Here is a 15,607-nt window from a genome sequence, read left to right as displayed (position 1 = left end):
AATTGCAGAATGATCTTACGATACTTAGTAAACAGATGATAAAGCAGGAGGAAAACTGTTCCATCAAGTGCAAAGTAATCACATGAGGTGAAGTAACATTAACTAAGCATATGGGGAGTGGCTTTATATTAGTTACTGTTTTGTAGGAAAGTGATCCTGGGGACAATTTTTGGAAAACATCGGCTCATTGCTCAGCATCATTCTAACAGACAAGCAGAAGGTTAGGATTTCTTAGGAAAGAAATGGAGAAAACACCATAAGACCTCATTATACAGTTACTGATTTTGTGCTTAGTGCACTGTATAGTTCTGGTCATCCAATTTCAAAAGTACTAAATTAGTGCAGAAACAAGACAGCAGGGATCATCTGAGATACGAGAGTCTGGAAAACAAGCAGCTGTGAGGGAACAGAAGAGATGTCCATAGGATTATGAATGATGTGGAAATAGTCAACTGGGGATGATCTCCCCCTGCTTCTTTATGACTCATTGCCCCTTTATTACTGCAATTAATAGGCAGTGGTTTTAAGGCTGATTTCTTTCTTTTTTTTTTTTTTAACATTATATAGTTAAACTGTGGAACTCATGGGAAGGGGCCATAAGTATAAAGAAGTTCAGAAAAGTAGTAGTATTCGTGAAAGGTAGGTTCAGAAATCCCTATAATTTTTGGCAGTTGAGAAGATCCAGCAGTGAAAAGCTGCTTTAAAAATCTGCTCCTGCCTTTTTTTTTTTTTTCTTTTTCTTCTTTTTTTTGGGGGGGTGAGGGGTGGGGGTGGAAAGCATTCTTGGCCCTGGCCATAGACAAGATCCTGGACTAGATGGCTTTTTGGAGTGCAGTTCAGCTCAAGATGGAGCAGTGTAAGTTGAAGTGTCTACCAGCAGGTGTCTGTGGTCATGTTGGATGTATAAACTCTTTTTAGAGCCAGGAGAGCCCGATGAGCAATTTAGCCCACTGTAGACATCCAGGCTTGGTTTGCTTGCCCAGAGTAACCTGCCTGGCTTCCAGCCATTCCAGTAAGGCGTGGATCTCCTTCTGTGGGTCAGTGTCCTGTCTACCAGCTCTGTGTGGATGTCCTACACAGTGTAAGGAAGCCTTAGGGGCACTAGGCACTTCAGGCAACTGAATCATACCTCAGCGCCCAGTCAGCTGAATCATGTGCTGTGCACTGTTGACTGTACTGACTAGATTTCCATCAGCTATAATGGGTGTGTGGATGCATACTTATAAACATCTATTTATTTGATTTCTGACTCAGTCCCACACTTGGTCTGAGCCTGTGTGACACTTGGGAGTTCGGTCACTGTGGTCACATTTTTAGCAGGGGTAAATAGTGTGTTTTCTGTTACAGTTAGTGTATATATAGATATGAGTGGTAGTCTCTTGAACAACTGCCCCTGTGTGTGTGTAATACCCATACTCACTCTAGAGTCCTACAAGCCTTGCTGATTTATTTGGAATTGGAGTAGCCCATAATAGCTCGTGTGCTGTGCTGGTCATTGCAGTCAGCAGGAGAGTCATGAGAGCATGAGTGTAGAGCACTGTGTTGCTTGTTGCCAAAGCCCATCATCTGGTCACTGGGAGGTCTTGTAGCTCTGGGTACCTGGGGTCAGCTTCTGTAGTTAGAAATTCCCCTTGAAGTTGTAAAGTTGCCCCCCAATAGAAAATGATGGAGTTACCCAAGCGAAAGTACAACAGGCTTCTTAAAGACAAAAATTCTGCACTGTCTCTGAGAAGCTTTTAATTTTAAATCTAACTGAAATAATTAAATAAAAATTGCATTATAGTAGCATTTTTTTTCATGACATGGTATTAGCAGCTTTAAAAAAATAGACTATTCTCCATAACCTTACAATTTGTTTTGTTTCTTTCTTGTTTTTGAACAGGGACGAGGATGGTAAGCCCTGCATCTTTAAGAAAATTGCTGGAGTCTTGTAAAGATCTCTCTTTACTCGATGTGTCCTTCTGTTCACAGATTGATAACAGAGTTGTCCTAGAACTGAATGCTGACTTTCCTAATGTGTTCATAAAAAAGAGTTTCACCCAGTGACTCACTATGTATGCTGCTGTGGAATTCATTTGACAGAGTTGTTTCCTGTGAATTTGTGCTGATTTTTTTAAGACGACTATAAATCCCCTATGAAATAGTGGAAAGTATTAATTATCTACACAAATGGGTGAAATACGTTTAAATATATTATGCATTTCTTAAAGAGTTGATATTGTGCCTAAGAATTGTTTTACTCTGTGTTAATTGGTGGCGCTGCATGTTTTTAAATACCAGCCATATGTGTGGCTTTAATGAGAAGAACATGAATAACATCTTCTTGAATGTCCCTTTATAGGGTGTTACACACAATAAACTGTTAATATCCAGGTGAAAGCAGATGTTCAATATTTAGCAGTAAGAAAAAGATGGGTGCTTCCTTTTTATGTATATGTGTTTGTGTGTGTATATAGAAATGTATACAGATGTATTTGTATATACATACACACATACTGTAGCATTCTAGTGTGTCCTGCAGCATAAGATGTTATGATCTGGCCTATAATTAGTTGTTTGAAAACCCATTTAAGCTTGTATAAGAATGGATTGAAAAGACACTTTGTCTTCATTTTTTTGGCAGTGAATCGTATCTGATACATTTTTCTCCCTTCTCCACCTGAACTAGATGTAGTGATGTCCAGCCTAAGCGACACAACAGATAAATGCAAGAATATTCCACCTGAACTTAGAGCAGAAATGAAAGAGAAAATTGCCAGCTACTTCTTGGTATTGGATATAAAGTTTGAGCCAGGTACTTAGTAACTGGTAATGTGTAGAAAACTCCAGAGCAATTTTCAAATTTCTGTCATGGTCAAGACTTGATTTGTGATACATCTGGTTATCATGCAAAGTACCATAAAAAACCCAGAACTTTAGGATAATCCATTAGCAACTGTCCCTTACACTGGCATCAAATTTACTGTCAAGTCTAAAAACAATCATTTTGTTCAGTAAAACAGCAATGAAAATACAGTGAGTTTGAAACAAGGGCAATATGATTTGGTGATTTAATAATCACCAAACCTTAGTATTGGATTTGTTTTGGGTTTGGGTTTTTGTTGTTGTTGTTGTTTTTCCAAGAGGTGATGACTCAAAGTACTATTGCACGCTCTTTCTTAACACTGGTTAACCTCTGGAGAAGGAAAACTGTCTCAATGGACAAATTCTAGAGGTTTCTTCCTTTTGCACTTGCTTGGATGAAGTTTTTCTCTTTTTTTTCCTTGAATACCACAGCTAGAGTATGTTGCTATGTACAACTTGAGCTTAGAATTTTACCTTTTTAGCCATTGTTGATGAATATTGACCATGAAATGTAGCCTGTCATTTGATATTGGCTCCACTATTCTTGTATTGATGGCACTTACTACCTACTGGAATAAGAAGGAAAATATTTTGTCTGGCAGAAGTACATTATTGCACTGAAGATCACTGGCAAAGAATACTTCAGTTTATGCAGTAAATAACCGACCACTACTAGAGGACTGCTACGAATCATTAAAGATTTGACGATCTCTGTGACTCCTGAATGAACACTTTGAACTCTTTGTGCTGGTGCCAATACTTTATAAACCATGTCATGAAACAGCTACAGAACATGTATCTGATTTTATAAAAACACCTTTTTCTTCAGATTTTTAAATTTTACAGAATCTTTTGGGAATTTCAGATCCAAAGAAGGGCATGCACAGTTGGCTTTTTGATTTTTCCTCCACACAGATGGCACTATGGGATTTACAACTAGATTATGCCATTCCTTTTTTTTTTTCCAGAAAACTGGACATTGTCAGAGATCTTTAGACTGATTTACTTTTCTCCCCCCCCTCCCCTCCCACTGACAGATGTCAGCTTGGGTGTGATTCTGTGTGAGACCTCATTTCTTTCAGTCAGGTTTGGGTTGATTTATTTTTCTGGGTACTTAACTTTTAATGTTTTTTTTATCTACAGGTAATATTTTTCATTGTAATTGAGTATTAAACATTATTGTCCTAGTTATAGGAGAACACAGGTTCAGATAATGGGAGTTTACAAAGAACAGTATTTCAGAACAAATGTTTTTGTTGTGAAATTTCACTTCTCAGGGTGCATCTGTGTTTATCTTCTTTTTTTTCTTAGAGAACCTTGTTTGTTTTTCACTGTAAATAGAATGGAATGTGGATGAAGTGATAGCCATTGTGCCTTCAAACTGGTAAACTTAGTAAATAATATAGTTTCACTTCTACAGCATTAGTGAATCAAATAAGTGTTTTTGTAATCATGTATGTGTAAAGGATTTCATTCTCTATTGCTTTTTAGGTAGTATACAGGAGGTTTAAATTGACGTTTTGTTCATACTAAAGGATTTTTTTTCTTATGTTGTGCCTTCTGTTTGAAATTGTTTTGGTCAGGAATTCTCTATTGTCACTTGAAAGATAAATTGAAGTCTACTTTTTATTTGGACGATTTAAAATTGAGCTGTTGCTAACACATAATTAATTCAAATAGCTGAGAAATAATCGGGAAAGACTTCCATCTATAGTTGTAGACTTTAACCTTCAGTCAGTGGGTAAGAAGCTCTTTTAGCTATGGCTTTATACCTCCAAGAAGTCTTCCAGCAAAGAGAGGATAGATCAGACTTGACATTTCTAGTATTTCTAGGATAAAGAAAACAACATGCTTTCAGACCTTCCTTATACACCATAAAGAAGCAAGAACAGATCACTGTCTTTTTAGTTCTGTTATTTTATACTTATGTGCATATATCTTTTTATACATATGTATGTATAAATTATATATATACACATATGTGTGTATATATGAAAAATTTTTGTATGTGTGTACATACTTATACATATATGTATAAATCTCAAAGTTTTTCATGTAGGAATTACTTTTGTGAAGTGAATGTAATAGCAAAGGGTGTTTCATAGCAGTTCTGTTTTCAACTGTTGTTTTACTGTACCTGGAGACCGAGTTCCTCTCCACTTGTGCAGCAGGAAAAGCCCAGGCAGGAGGTGTGCTGGATTTCCTGTGTTGCTTTGCCAAAGTGCCTTTTGGTTTGTCTACATGTGAAAGGTGTTACAGGGTATGGTAGAGTGTGAATGCAAAGTCCGGTAACTACTGTGGACTGTCTCCTTGTGAAACAGCCATATAGAGGGAAATTTGTTCTAGTTTCATTTAATCCAAAATGAATGATGCCAGTTTCTCAGTTGGAGGAATTTAATTATTCTGGTATTGGGTCATCATCTCCAACAGTAGACTGTCCCTCAGTCATGTTATCTAAATTCTGCTTTTAAGGATATTCCATTTTTTTATCTTGTCCTTTGATCTTGTCTGTCTTTCTGAAGCATTGTAAAAGATGTGCTTTAGCAACAGATGTTAAAAAAACATTACCAACATGTCCAAAAAAAAGAGGCTTGCTCTGAAGTGCTCCTGTTCTTAAACTAAAGGGGGGCTTCTGTACTATCCATATGAAATTAGTGTGGGACGGCATGTAAGTAGATATGTCATGCTTTTGGTCACTTTAAAAATTAATATGATCATTTTACTATTTAAAGCATCTTCCCAACTCTTGAAGGCTTCAATTCAGTAGTGTACTTGTATTCATAATCCTGAGCTGTCTGGCTAGATAGCTCTATGGAAATGGATGGTGTTTCTGTTGTTTAAATTATGCACATGATTAAGTACATTAGTGAGCAGGACTTACATGGAAGAACAGTTTTGCATAGGAGTTTGGACCTTATAATCCCCATGTACTTGGAGGTCCAAATTTCAGACCAAAAAAAAAAAAGAAGGAATACTGATTCTTTCCTTGGGGCTCTCATGCCAACTTTTTCAGATACAAGATATCCAGTAGTCATGGTACACAGTGAGTAGAATTCATCTCCCTGAATGTTAGCTCTCTGAAAGTTAGACATCTAGTTTAAAGCAGGAATCTGGGCACCTCTAGAGAGATATTAATCTCCTAAGACAGGTATTTAAGGAAAGTAGAATGAATCATTTTCTGGAGAGCCTCTCTGGAGACTGTGGAAGCTGTGATTTAGCTCAGGTTAGATACTTTGCTTTAGAATGCTAAACTGAGCTTCATTCCATCCAGCGTTGTACTACCTGTCTTGGAATAACAAAAAACAAGACCAGAATAACATCCATCCCCAAACCTCAAAATCCTCCAAAATCCATTCAGAAAGAAGCAAATCAGAGAAATCCTGACAACTTGAAAAATCAGTGTTTTAAATGCCGGGATCTACTTCTACCCCTGAGTCCCTTGCCAATGCCTATGGTATGTCCTTTTTTTTTTTTTTTTCTTTTGGTGGAAATGCATCCCCTTTCCCTGTTTTAAAATCTCATGTACCTAACTAGCTATATGTATAGTTCTGTAAATGCATGAAATTAATGGGAAAATGTAATTAATGTATTGCAGCTATTTTGATAATCTTTCATATTGCTGTAATTAAGACTATGACTAGTTTAAGTGCTCTCTTGTCATCAGAAATGTTACCCACTGTGTGTTTGCAAAAATTGTGCGTTTAGTCCTGGTTCTTACTGTGTGTACTTATTGCATCTTATGGGATATGTTTCCCATGTCACATCTGCAGGACTACTAAATTTACAAAAACTAGATAAAATGTAGCATTTTATTATATGGAGTATGGGGGTGACTTTATATGTTGATTTACATGTTCATTATTACTCTTTTGCAATGATTCGGTAAGGTGTAGCTTTTGAAATGACTAGGCTAGAAATTCCTGGTTTAATGCATCTGTACATGCTGTGTTAGACACAGTCAACATTTTTCCCAAATGAAAGCATTTGTCCTTCACTGAGATGATCATTTCTGTGATCTTAGGATTCTGACTTGACAAAGAAATCCAAGAAAGGGCTCTTCATTAAATATTACCAGGCATGGGACAGGTTGTGAGAACTAACATGAGGAAGGGCTGAGGCATGAGTCTTGTGCGTTACAGATACTCATGATCTTCAAAGAAGGACCTCAGCAAGAGGTGGCTCTTTTTAGGAAGATTCAGCCTCAGTAATAGCAGACAGTGGTGGGATTTTCCTTTTTAGCTAATGGACTAAGTGCTGTTATTTTAGTTTGAGTAGCTCTGGTTTCTCCCTGTCTTGTTTTCATTTAAGAATGATAAATAGCACAGTTGGGACAGACATCCTAAATTGGAGAGGAATGAAGTTTTTCTCTTGCATGTTTTATTCCCCATTTCTAAAAACAAATAAAAACACCTTCAGCTATTTGAAAGCTCTCTCTTTTTCCTTGGATACTGAAGAAATGCAAATGTCAAAAAAGTTGAGAAAAGAAACGAAGGAGACTTACCCAGATTTATCTGGATACTCATGAAGGGGTGGCCAGGGCTATTTATACATGTGGGGAAAGTAAGTGCATTGCTCTAGATCAGCTGTTATCTTTCCCAGAAATTTACTTTCCTGTATAATTTCACATGCTCATACTTCTAAGTCAAGGTTTAGCATTTAGATGCTCTTAATACTGACCTTTCATATACATGCGTGTGCAGTAATTCCTGATGTCTCTGTTTCACTTTTATGAACTACATAAAAATATTTTTTTCTTCACCTACCACTGCCCAGCTGCATTTTTTGTTAAACTCTGAAACAATTTTGTGCATGCACACACAGACGCTTGTAAGACTTAATTGCTTAGGATTTTTGCAATTGGTACTTTTTTGAGGACAAATAAACTGCAGTTTGGGGCTAAAAATGGTGAAGAGAAGGCTCGGGGAAAACGTTACCAATGTATAGGAATAGCTGATGGAGGGGAGGGATGAAGAAGAGGGAGCCAGATTCTTCTCAGTGATGCCCACGGACAGGACAAGAGGCAATGGGCACAAACTGGACCACAGGAGACTCCATCTGAACACAAGACGACACATTTTATGGTGAGGGTGACCAAGAGAGCCTGTGGAGTCTCCATCCTTGGAGATACTCAAAAGCTGTCTGGGCATGTGTTGCAGAAGGAGTGAGAGTGCACTTCACTCGTAAGAGAGAAGCAAAAATGTACTTTATTGATATAGAACAGGGAATTAACTAGGTTCAATGGTAAATGTGACAGTGGTTTAACAAGATTTGATGGGAAGGTACACTTGATTATTTACTGCAAAGAGCACAGGACGAAACTGTTAGAGAGACCCTCCCGTTGAGTCATGAGGTTCAGAAAGGACCCCCTTGCTTTCTAAACTCCTTCTCAGAAAGGCATCTAGGTGCAGCCGGATCCAGTCCTAGTCCCAGACTTGGTCAACAGTTTATGTCTAAAGGATTATGTATGTGAAATCAATCCTTTATATCACTTAGCTAAGATTTCAAAGTTTAGCATGCTTTTAGTCACTTACCAAGGATCTCTTGTGGCAAGGAATCTCTCAACCTCGAGGAATAACCTTGAGAGGTGCCTATACTCAAGGGGAGATCCTGGCGTGCAGCCTGCTGCCGTGCAGGAGAGCTCAAAGGGCTCTTGGGCTGCTCACTATTTCTGGGGGTAAGATGATTGACTCATAGTCATACTTGCATACCGACCACAGATTTTAGTTTCTTCACTGTGGTTAGGTGGGCGCATCGCACAATAGCCCTAGGCTATTGTGTTGTTATCTGTCTCCCAAGTCCACTTTGAGCCAGATGCAGCCATTACAACCAGATACATCCATTATGACCATCCCTGGTGGTTACCACCTGAGCAGGGTTACAGGAGATAAAGGTGAGGGGCAGGGGAAGCACACGGTCACAGCATGGTCCCGGGCAACCAGTTTGAGGTGGCCATGCTTGAGCGAGGGGCTGGACCAGATGACCTCCAACTCCTTTCCAACCTCAACCATGCTGTGGTTCTGTGATCTGAGACTTGCCCTTTGGTTGTTTTGTTTGCTCCAGTGTACTGATTGCTGAAGATGGTAGGGAGGGGAAAAAGAAATAATACCTATCTTAAGAAGCTTGCAATGTCGATAACAGTCACAAGAATCGTACTCATTTGTTCATTTCCCTTTTTTTTTGTTGTTTTTTCAAGGGAGGTCATATTTTTCTTTGTTTAGGTTAGTAGGATGATCTAAATGTAACTTACTAAAATAAAATTTTGGTAATGTTTTCAACGTACAGTTCTGTAATGGACAAAACATGATCAGTTTACAGGAGCATTATTGTCACTCCGAAGTCTGAGAGTTAGGCTAAGGGCTAAGATAAATATTTGAGTATCCCTATTCTTGGGTCTCAACTTGACAATAGTTGGTGTTTAGAAACTGAGTTGTCTGTAATACATTAGGAACAGTTTGGTTTGAATATTTTTAGTATTTGTTTACATAGATCTTATAATAAATTGGGATTACCATGGCTTAGAGATGCCAATTGTTTCTGCTTACTCTATTGGGAACTGAGTATAGTGGTTAGCTGTTCATAGTGTTAAAGCATGAAAATTTGAATTTGGATGAAAAAGAGGACTTTTTTGGATGAAAAAGAGGAAAAAAGTTTATGAAACACTGAACTGTCTGAGCATTTTAGGGAGGTACTGTGTATAATTATGGTGAATTACCACCTTTTGTGCATTTATTTACCATTATACCATTGTCAAGAGCTGTTGGGTAGTACAGTCCTCTGCTCACCATCAGGAGATGGGTTCTCTCTGTCAGACCGTGGTCTCTTACGTTCTTCAGGGCAGTGCCACAGGTTTCTGCACATATACACTGTTCTGAAACTAACAGAGGCAAATTAAAAATAGCTGTTTTGGTTGTGATTTGGAAACTCATGGCTAGTCTGTGCTTGGAGTTATTTTGGAAGAGTTACTGAAAGTGAATTAAAATAACCAGGAATTGGTGTGTTCGCAGGGGGACCACGCACTTCCTGATTTAACTTTCATATACAGAGAGGTCCTAATTACCAGCTGTCCCTTGAGCCATCTTAGCGAAATCGATGTGATGGTCTCATTCTCGTTCTTCCTAGTGAGCATAAAGCCACTACAGCTCTATAGCATCCTGTAGCTTTTTGCATTCATCTCCTTACCAGGCAGTCAGGGTGAGTCAAAACTGGCCTGATCTCCACAAGTGAGCTGCGTGAATTGCCTGGGAAGTTTCCTGCTCATATTTATTCCTGTGTACGGATGAGAAGGAATGATATCTCCAGGCCTTCAAATTTAAATACCTGAACCCAGCACCTGGATTTAAAAATAATAGGTCTCTCCCTGCCCCCCCCCTCAAATAACCAGCAACAAAATACTTGCACTGTATTTATGATTTAATAGCATGCTCCATTTTCTGCCGCAACAATAAGAGTTTGAGTAATGTTACAACAAACTCCTACTGCATTACCTTTTAAAGGGACTAATTTCTATAAAAGGTGGAGGAGCAGCAATAGAGCGAACAGTTCCGGACACTATCTGTAAATAGCTCTGCTACGCATGCTGTGCCAGTAAGCACCAGAAGCAAGTTATGCTGCCTTTTAATAACAAGTCAAGAAGGACAAAAGGGATAATTGCCTCTAAGCACATTTTCTATAGCTGGAGGATATTTGTATCATCTAATTTTAAATATCTAGGATAGGCACTAAAGTTAGGAAACGAGTCTCCTAGGGCCCCTTCGCTCTGGGGAGATAGGTTTCTCCACAGGGTAATTCAGATCAGGAGATCAATCTTAAACTGAGGTCTTGAATTGACCTCTGGAGAAGCTGAGGTCCATGTAGACCACATAAAGCTTCTACTGGAAACTAGCTTCCTGAACGACACGTGCTATCCTAGCACATGTGGGTCAGAGTAAGATGCTCCCTATTAGTCCCCTAGCTTCTCTTGCTTCCATCAAAGGCCACTGCTTTCTTTGCTCTGTTGGTTGAACTGTATCTGATTGCTCCCTACAAAATGTCTGGGCTAAAACTAGAAAACCTTTTGTTTTCTAGTAGTTGAGATTTTAAAGCTTTTTTTTTTAACCCTCACAAGTCAGGTATTAAAGCCAGCAGAAGGAAGAGGGCATTTAAATTCAGTAAAATTGTAGGTGGAAGTGTGTTGGTTGTGCAAATGTTTTAATTCAAATTAGCATAAACAAGGATAGCCACTCTTGATTGTGTTCCGAGGCTCCTTAACTTTTAGATAGTTCATCTCAGTACTGTGTCACAAAGATATCCAAACTGAGGTTGTTTATTTTCACCTCAGAACGGTGGTTCAAGCCCTGAAGTATAAAATGCTACTGTGAGAGAACATATGAGAACATGCAAGTCCTGTTAGGCTTTAATAAGTTTCCTAACTAAGGTCCTTTGAGCAACATTGGAAGGTTTAGATTAGAAAGGCTAATAAGAGCATATTTAAAGCATGGTGAAGGCAGTGGTTAACAAAACCAAAAGTGGGAGGTGGGGGGAGCGGTTCATGAGTGTGTTTTTCATGACTGTTTCCCGATGTTATGTGGGCCCACGAAGCTAACATCCCCTACTTTGCACCGTTGTAGTCCTAAATCTAGTCAGTATTCCAGGAGCTGTGTCTGTATGTGCAATCTTAAATTCCAGATTTGTTCTCTGTGCTGTCACTCAGTAAGTCATACACATTCAGCATTCACCCCATTTTTCGTTTTGTGCTCCTCTGAGTACACTAGGAGTGTTTACCTTAGCATCTTCTATATATTTGGTTTTAATATTCCCCTCTGAGGCTTGTGCGTTTTTTGTATTTATGCAAGTACTTGATTACATTTCAAAATGATGAAGTTTTCCCCTCTGAGTATTCTGCTTGACCAATAGTAAATGGAAGGTATGTTATTAGTGTGTTACTTCTGTTCAGATTTGGCTACTGCATCTTCTCTCTCCGTGTAAACCCGAAGGTCTCTGTGCGAATGCAGACACAGCTCGGGCACGGATACCTGGCTCCTCCTCGTTTGAATACTTCTGACTCGTACCACTTAATATGTCTTTGTGCTGTAAGGTAAGGGTTTACTTGAACACACGTCAAATGGAGATGTGAGCCCTATATTTATAAATGATTGAATTTATTATGGAGAAATCATCTAATGCCTTATATTGCTAACTCAAAGGTAGTTTCTTTCTATCTTCAAAAGTAAATTACATATTTACACACCAATTATTTCTATTTAGTAAATTAAGCTTGTTTTATTCTGACACGTTGGGTCATTTAAAATGTCATAATACTGTGTTGTACTGTTTTGTTCTGTTCCTGCCAGTATAAAGAAGTTGAAATTAATGTCCTCACTGAGTTGTCAGTGTCTGCTAATTCAGAGATGACAGAAATGTCTTAAAATATATTCAACCTATAATATTTATCTTGCTTTGCACTTAATTTGTTTCCCTTTGACTGTGTTGAAAAATACCAAGTGTACATAAAATAATGAATAAATAAAACAAAAATAAATTATTTGTCTACATTCATTGACCTTTTGTGCATTTGTTTTTAAAAAACAGTGAAATAAAACACAAAATGTGATGCATTCAGAGGAACAGTTTGGGTGTATTTTTATCACTGTTCCTTTTGAAATAAGTTACCCTGGATGTTTTTAGATATAAATTTGTAAGTGCTTTTTTTAGAAAACTGTGGTATTGTTTAATATTTAGCTTATGGTAGCCCTATGAAAGCACGTGGAACTAGGTGCATTACACAAAATTAATGATTTGCTGCCTGAAACGGTTTTGTGATCTAGGTATAGAGCAAGAGACAACAGATGGATATAGACAGACAGGATATAAAGCGGAATATGGAGATTACAGTGTACCAAGAAAAAAAAAATTGTTGAATTTCTTTCGAGAATAATCTCCTACTCTAATGCAAATCATGTTACCATAACGTATTTCTTAATCCCTTTAATTATATAGGTAGTGATATAGTTGTGTTTAAATGTTGTGGAACTTAAGTAATATAATAAACTCTAAATTTAGAAAAGATGTTACAGAGTTCTGCAGCTTTGAAAATGGGAATCAGAAGGGGACAGGTGATCGGCCGGACTCCGCTTGTCCAGAACAACCCGAGTACTGAAGTGGAAACAAGTAACTGCTTTGCTAGGTGTTGTCATCCTGTTTTCGTGAACTACCTGAAAAGTTTGTTTATTGATTCAGAGTTATTTACCAAATCGGTATTGGTCTGATCAGTGCCCATTTTCTTCTAGGTAGAGTTCATTAAGTGTTAGATTCGCCTGATACTGTTAATTGTTCAAGACAATGCTCCTACTAAAACAATACGAAACTTTGAGTTGTGTTCTTGCATCTCTAAGGAGATTTTTATTAAGACTTTCAATCTCCAGCACCTACTGAAGTGTTCAGCTTTTGTATCACAACTTTGCCTCAGGCCAGTATCGTTTCAAACGTGCTGAAACTATCTTCTAGCACCGACTGACAGCTGCTGGTGCTTCTGATCGTGGAGAAGCATAAGGACGAGACTGGGCCCGGCTTCTGTGCATTGCGGACAAAATGCAGCTGACTTCTGACATCTGCTAAGTACAGTTTCAGACTTCATTTCTGCCTGCCGTGTTTCCGACAGATACCTGTTTCACAGTGCTGCTTTCGCAGGATTGAAAATTCACATATGTAACTGAAAATTGTCGGGTGTCTCTTTCTCTGTGTGGCACTTCTGATCATGCAAACGGGGCTTAAAAAAACCCCACACAGATAAAACCAGATTTCAAAATATTTTGGGACTTCCAGATTGTAATGCTTGAGAGCCTGTAATACACATTATTACATTATTATTTGGCAGGAGTGCATTACTATTTGGGGAAGTGAAAGCAGTTACGCATTCTCAGTACTCAGTTTTACATGTCATCAGTCCAGAGGGACTGAGTAAAGATTAGCGTTCTGTGAAAGCGTTCAAAAATGTGAACTTGTCTCTGTTACTTTAAGATGCAGTTGGCAGTCTGCACTGAATTTAAGCAGAACACTGTAGATCTGATACCATGCGTGCTGGAATTGTTTTTTCACTGGTAATAGCAAATGTCATCATATACAATGCAGGCATTTATTATTACAAACAGATTTTAACATAAGCTTTCCCTCACAGTTTTGAAGAGCTAGAAATAAAAATACCCTGATGCAGTGACCAGGCGGTTTTGAACTGCTAAATATCTTTAGGAGTTACAAAAATGCTGCTGCACTTATTTTAACAAGGTCATGTCCATCTCTCTGGATGCAAATGCACAAACAATTTAAGTTCAAACTTGAGGCCAATAGGTCTCCGAGTGTGGTTGGAGCCCAGCGATACAGTCCGTGTAGTTCCTTTGTTTTTACAATAAATCGTGCTTAGAATTAGCCTTATTAACTGGCTACAAGCTCAGGGCTCAAAGTCCACAACAGGCAAAAAATTTAAAAAATGAAGATAAGAGACATTAAATAGTCTATATTTAAAAACTACACTGAATGTGACAGAAAGATGCAATCGGCAATGCACTTCGGTTATTTTTTTCTAGTACCAGCATCCAATAGTAAACATAACAATTTGGGCAGCTGTTAGTTTAGCACAGGAGGCCTCTCTTAAAAGGGTCAAGAGCACCTTGTCTAAATTAGTCATTTTAACAGTTGCTAAAAATTATCAAAAGGAGCTCAGAGCAATGAAAGCTAGAATGGGAATTGAAAAGTTGCATTACATCTAAGGAAGTGTGATTGATGCAAGCAATTCTCATTCTTGCTTCAAGATACTGCTGAAGATGGTTGGGTCTGGTGTCTGCTCTCGCTTTCCAACACCTGTTCCCGGGATGCTGCTGCTGGGAGCAGCTGTTCCCTTGCAGTGACTAGAATAAAATGTCAGAGTGCTAAACTGCTTAATTGGGCATTTTGAAAATATGTAAAAGGAGTGTGCTTTGGGATGAACTTCTAGAGAACTTACTATGCGGTATCTCTGTTTAGAGAAATCTTTACTGCGTTTTTGTAGTCACTTCTGTTTAGTAATAGCAAAGGGTTTGTGTGCAAAATTATCTGACCATCGTATGGAGAGTTCATTGGAGGTGATGACATGCTGTTTTCAGCATTTGTATATTTATTTTTTTCCATACAATGCATTGATAGACTTGATAGCATGCTTTGCAGTAACTTTCATTCCTCCACCAGACATCTTAAGGTCTGCAACCACTACCTAGTGTTGAGCGTAAGATAATAATCTTTTTTAAGCGATTGGGGAATGGAAAAGGAGTGGTGGGTAGGTACAGAGACTTCAGGTGGAAGCCCTGGACGGTGTCATCGTCAGTGCTTTGCCTGCCAACTGACCTGGGGACAAGTTACTAAACTTGTAATTCACTTTCCATCTGTGCGTGATCAGGTAATATTTACTGTATCTCGTACTAATGAGATTCATGGAGAACTTAAATGTTATGCAAGAGTAAATCATTATCTTTGAACTGGCTAAGAGAAAGGATTTGTAAGAGCAAAACACAGTGGGTACCGATCAAACCTAGAGATCTACAACACTGCTCTAACTTTTTATTTTTATATATATATATATACTTTTAAATAATTCAGTCTCTTCAGAGAATGACAGCAGCTTTCAAGTTAAAGTATTGATCCATGGGTGTTCTGCTGCTCTCCAAAAGGCGCAGAGGCTTTGCATCTGTGCCTCCCCTGCTCAGAGTGGCAGATCTTTGGGAGGGAGGCACGGATCGAGATTAATGATCTCCAGCTA

General features: G+C 38.4%; 1 protein-coding gene across 15 annotated transcripts in view; it reads left to right on the top strand.

The window, feature by feature from the left end:
• FBXL4 (F-box and leucine rich repeat protein 4) overlaps window positions 1-12,330 on the top strand; it is a 74,612-nt gene extending 62,282 nt beyond the window's left edge. For 14 of the 15 annotated variants that reach the window (XM_072855529.1, XM_072855543.1, XM_072855542.1 and 11 more), the window contains one exon: window positions 1,883-12,330. In XM_072855529.1, coding sequence (XP_072711630.1) covers window positions 1,883-2,046 — 164 coding nt within the window. In that variant the 3' untranslated portion in view covers window positions 2,047-12,330. The remainder of the gene's footprint in view (window positions 1-1,882) is intronic. The other variant, XR_012041425.1, reaches the window with a different exon arrangement.
• Window positions 12,331-15,607: the final 3,277 nt, after the last annotated feature.

Source organism: Ciconia boyciana, chromosome 3, assembly GCF_034638445.1.
Source record: "Ciconia boyciana chromosome 3, ASM3463844v1, whole genome shotgun sequence".
Classification (NCBI taxonomy): domain Eukaryota; kingdom Metazoa; phylum Chordata; class Aves; order Ciconiiformes; family Ciconiidae; genus Ciconia; species Ciconia boyciana.
Note: the sequence above shows the minus strand (reverse complement) of the source record. Positions and strands in the feature narration are given on the sequence as shown.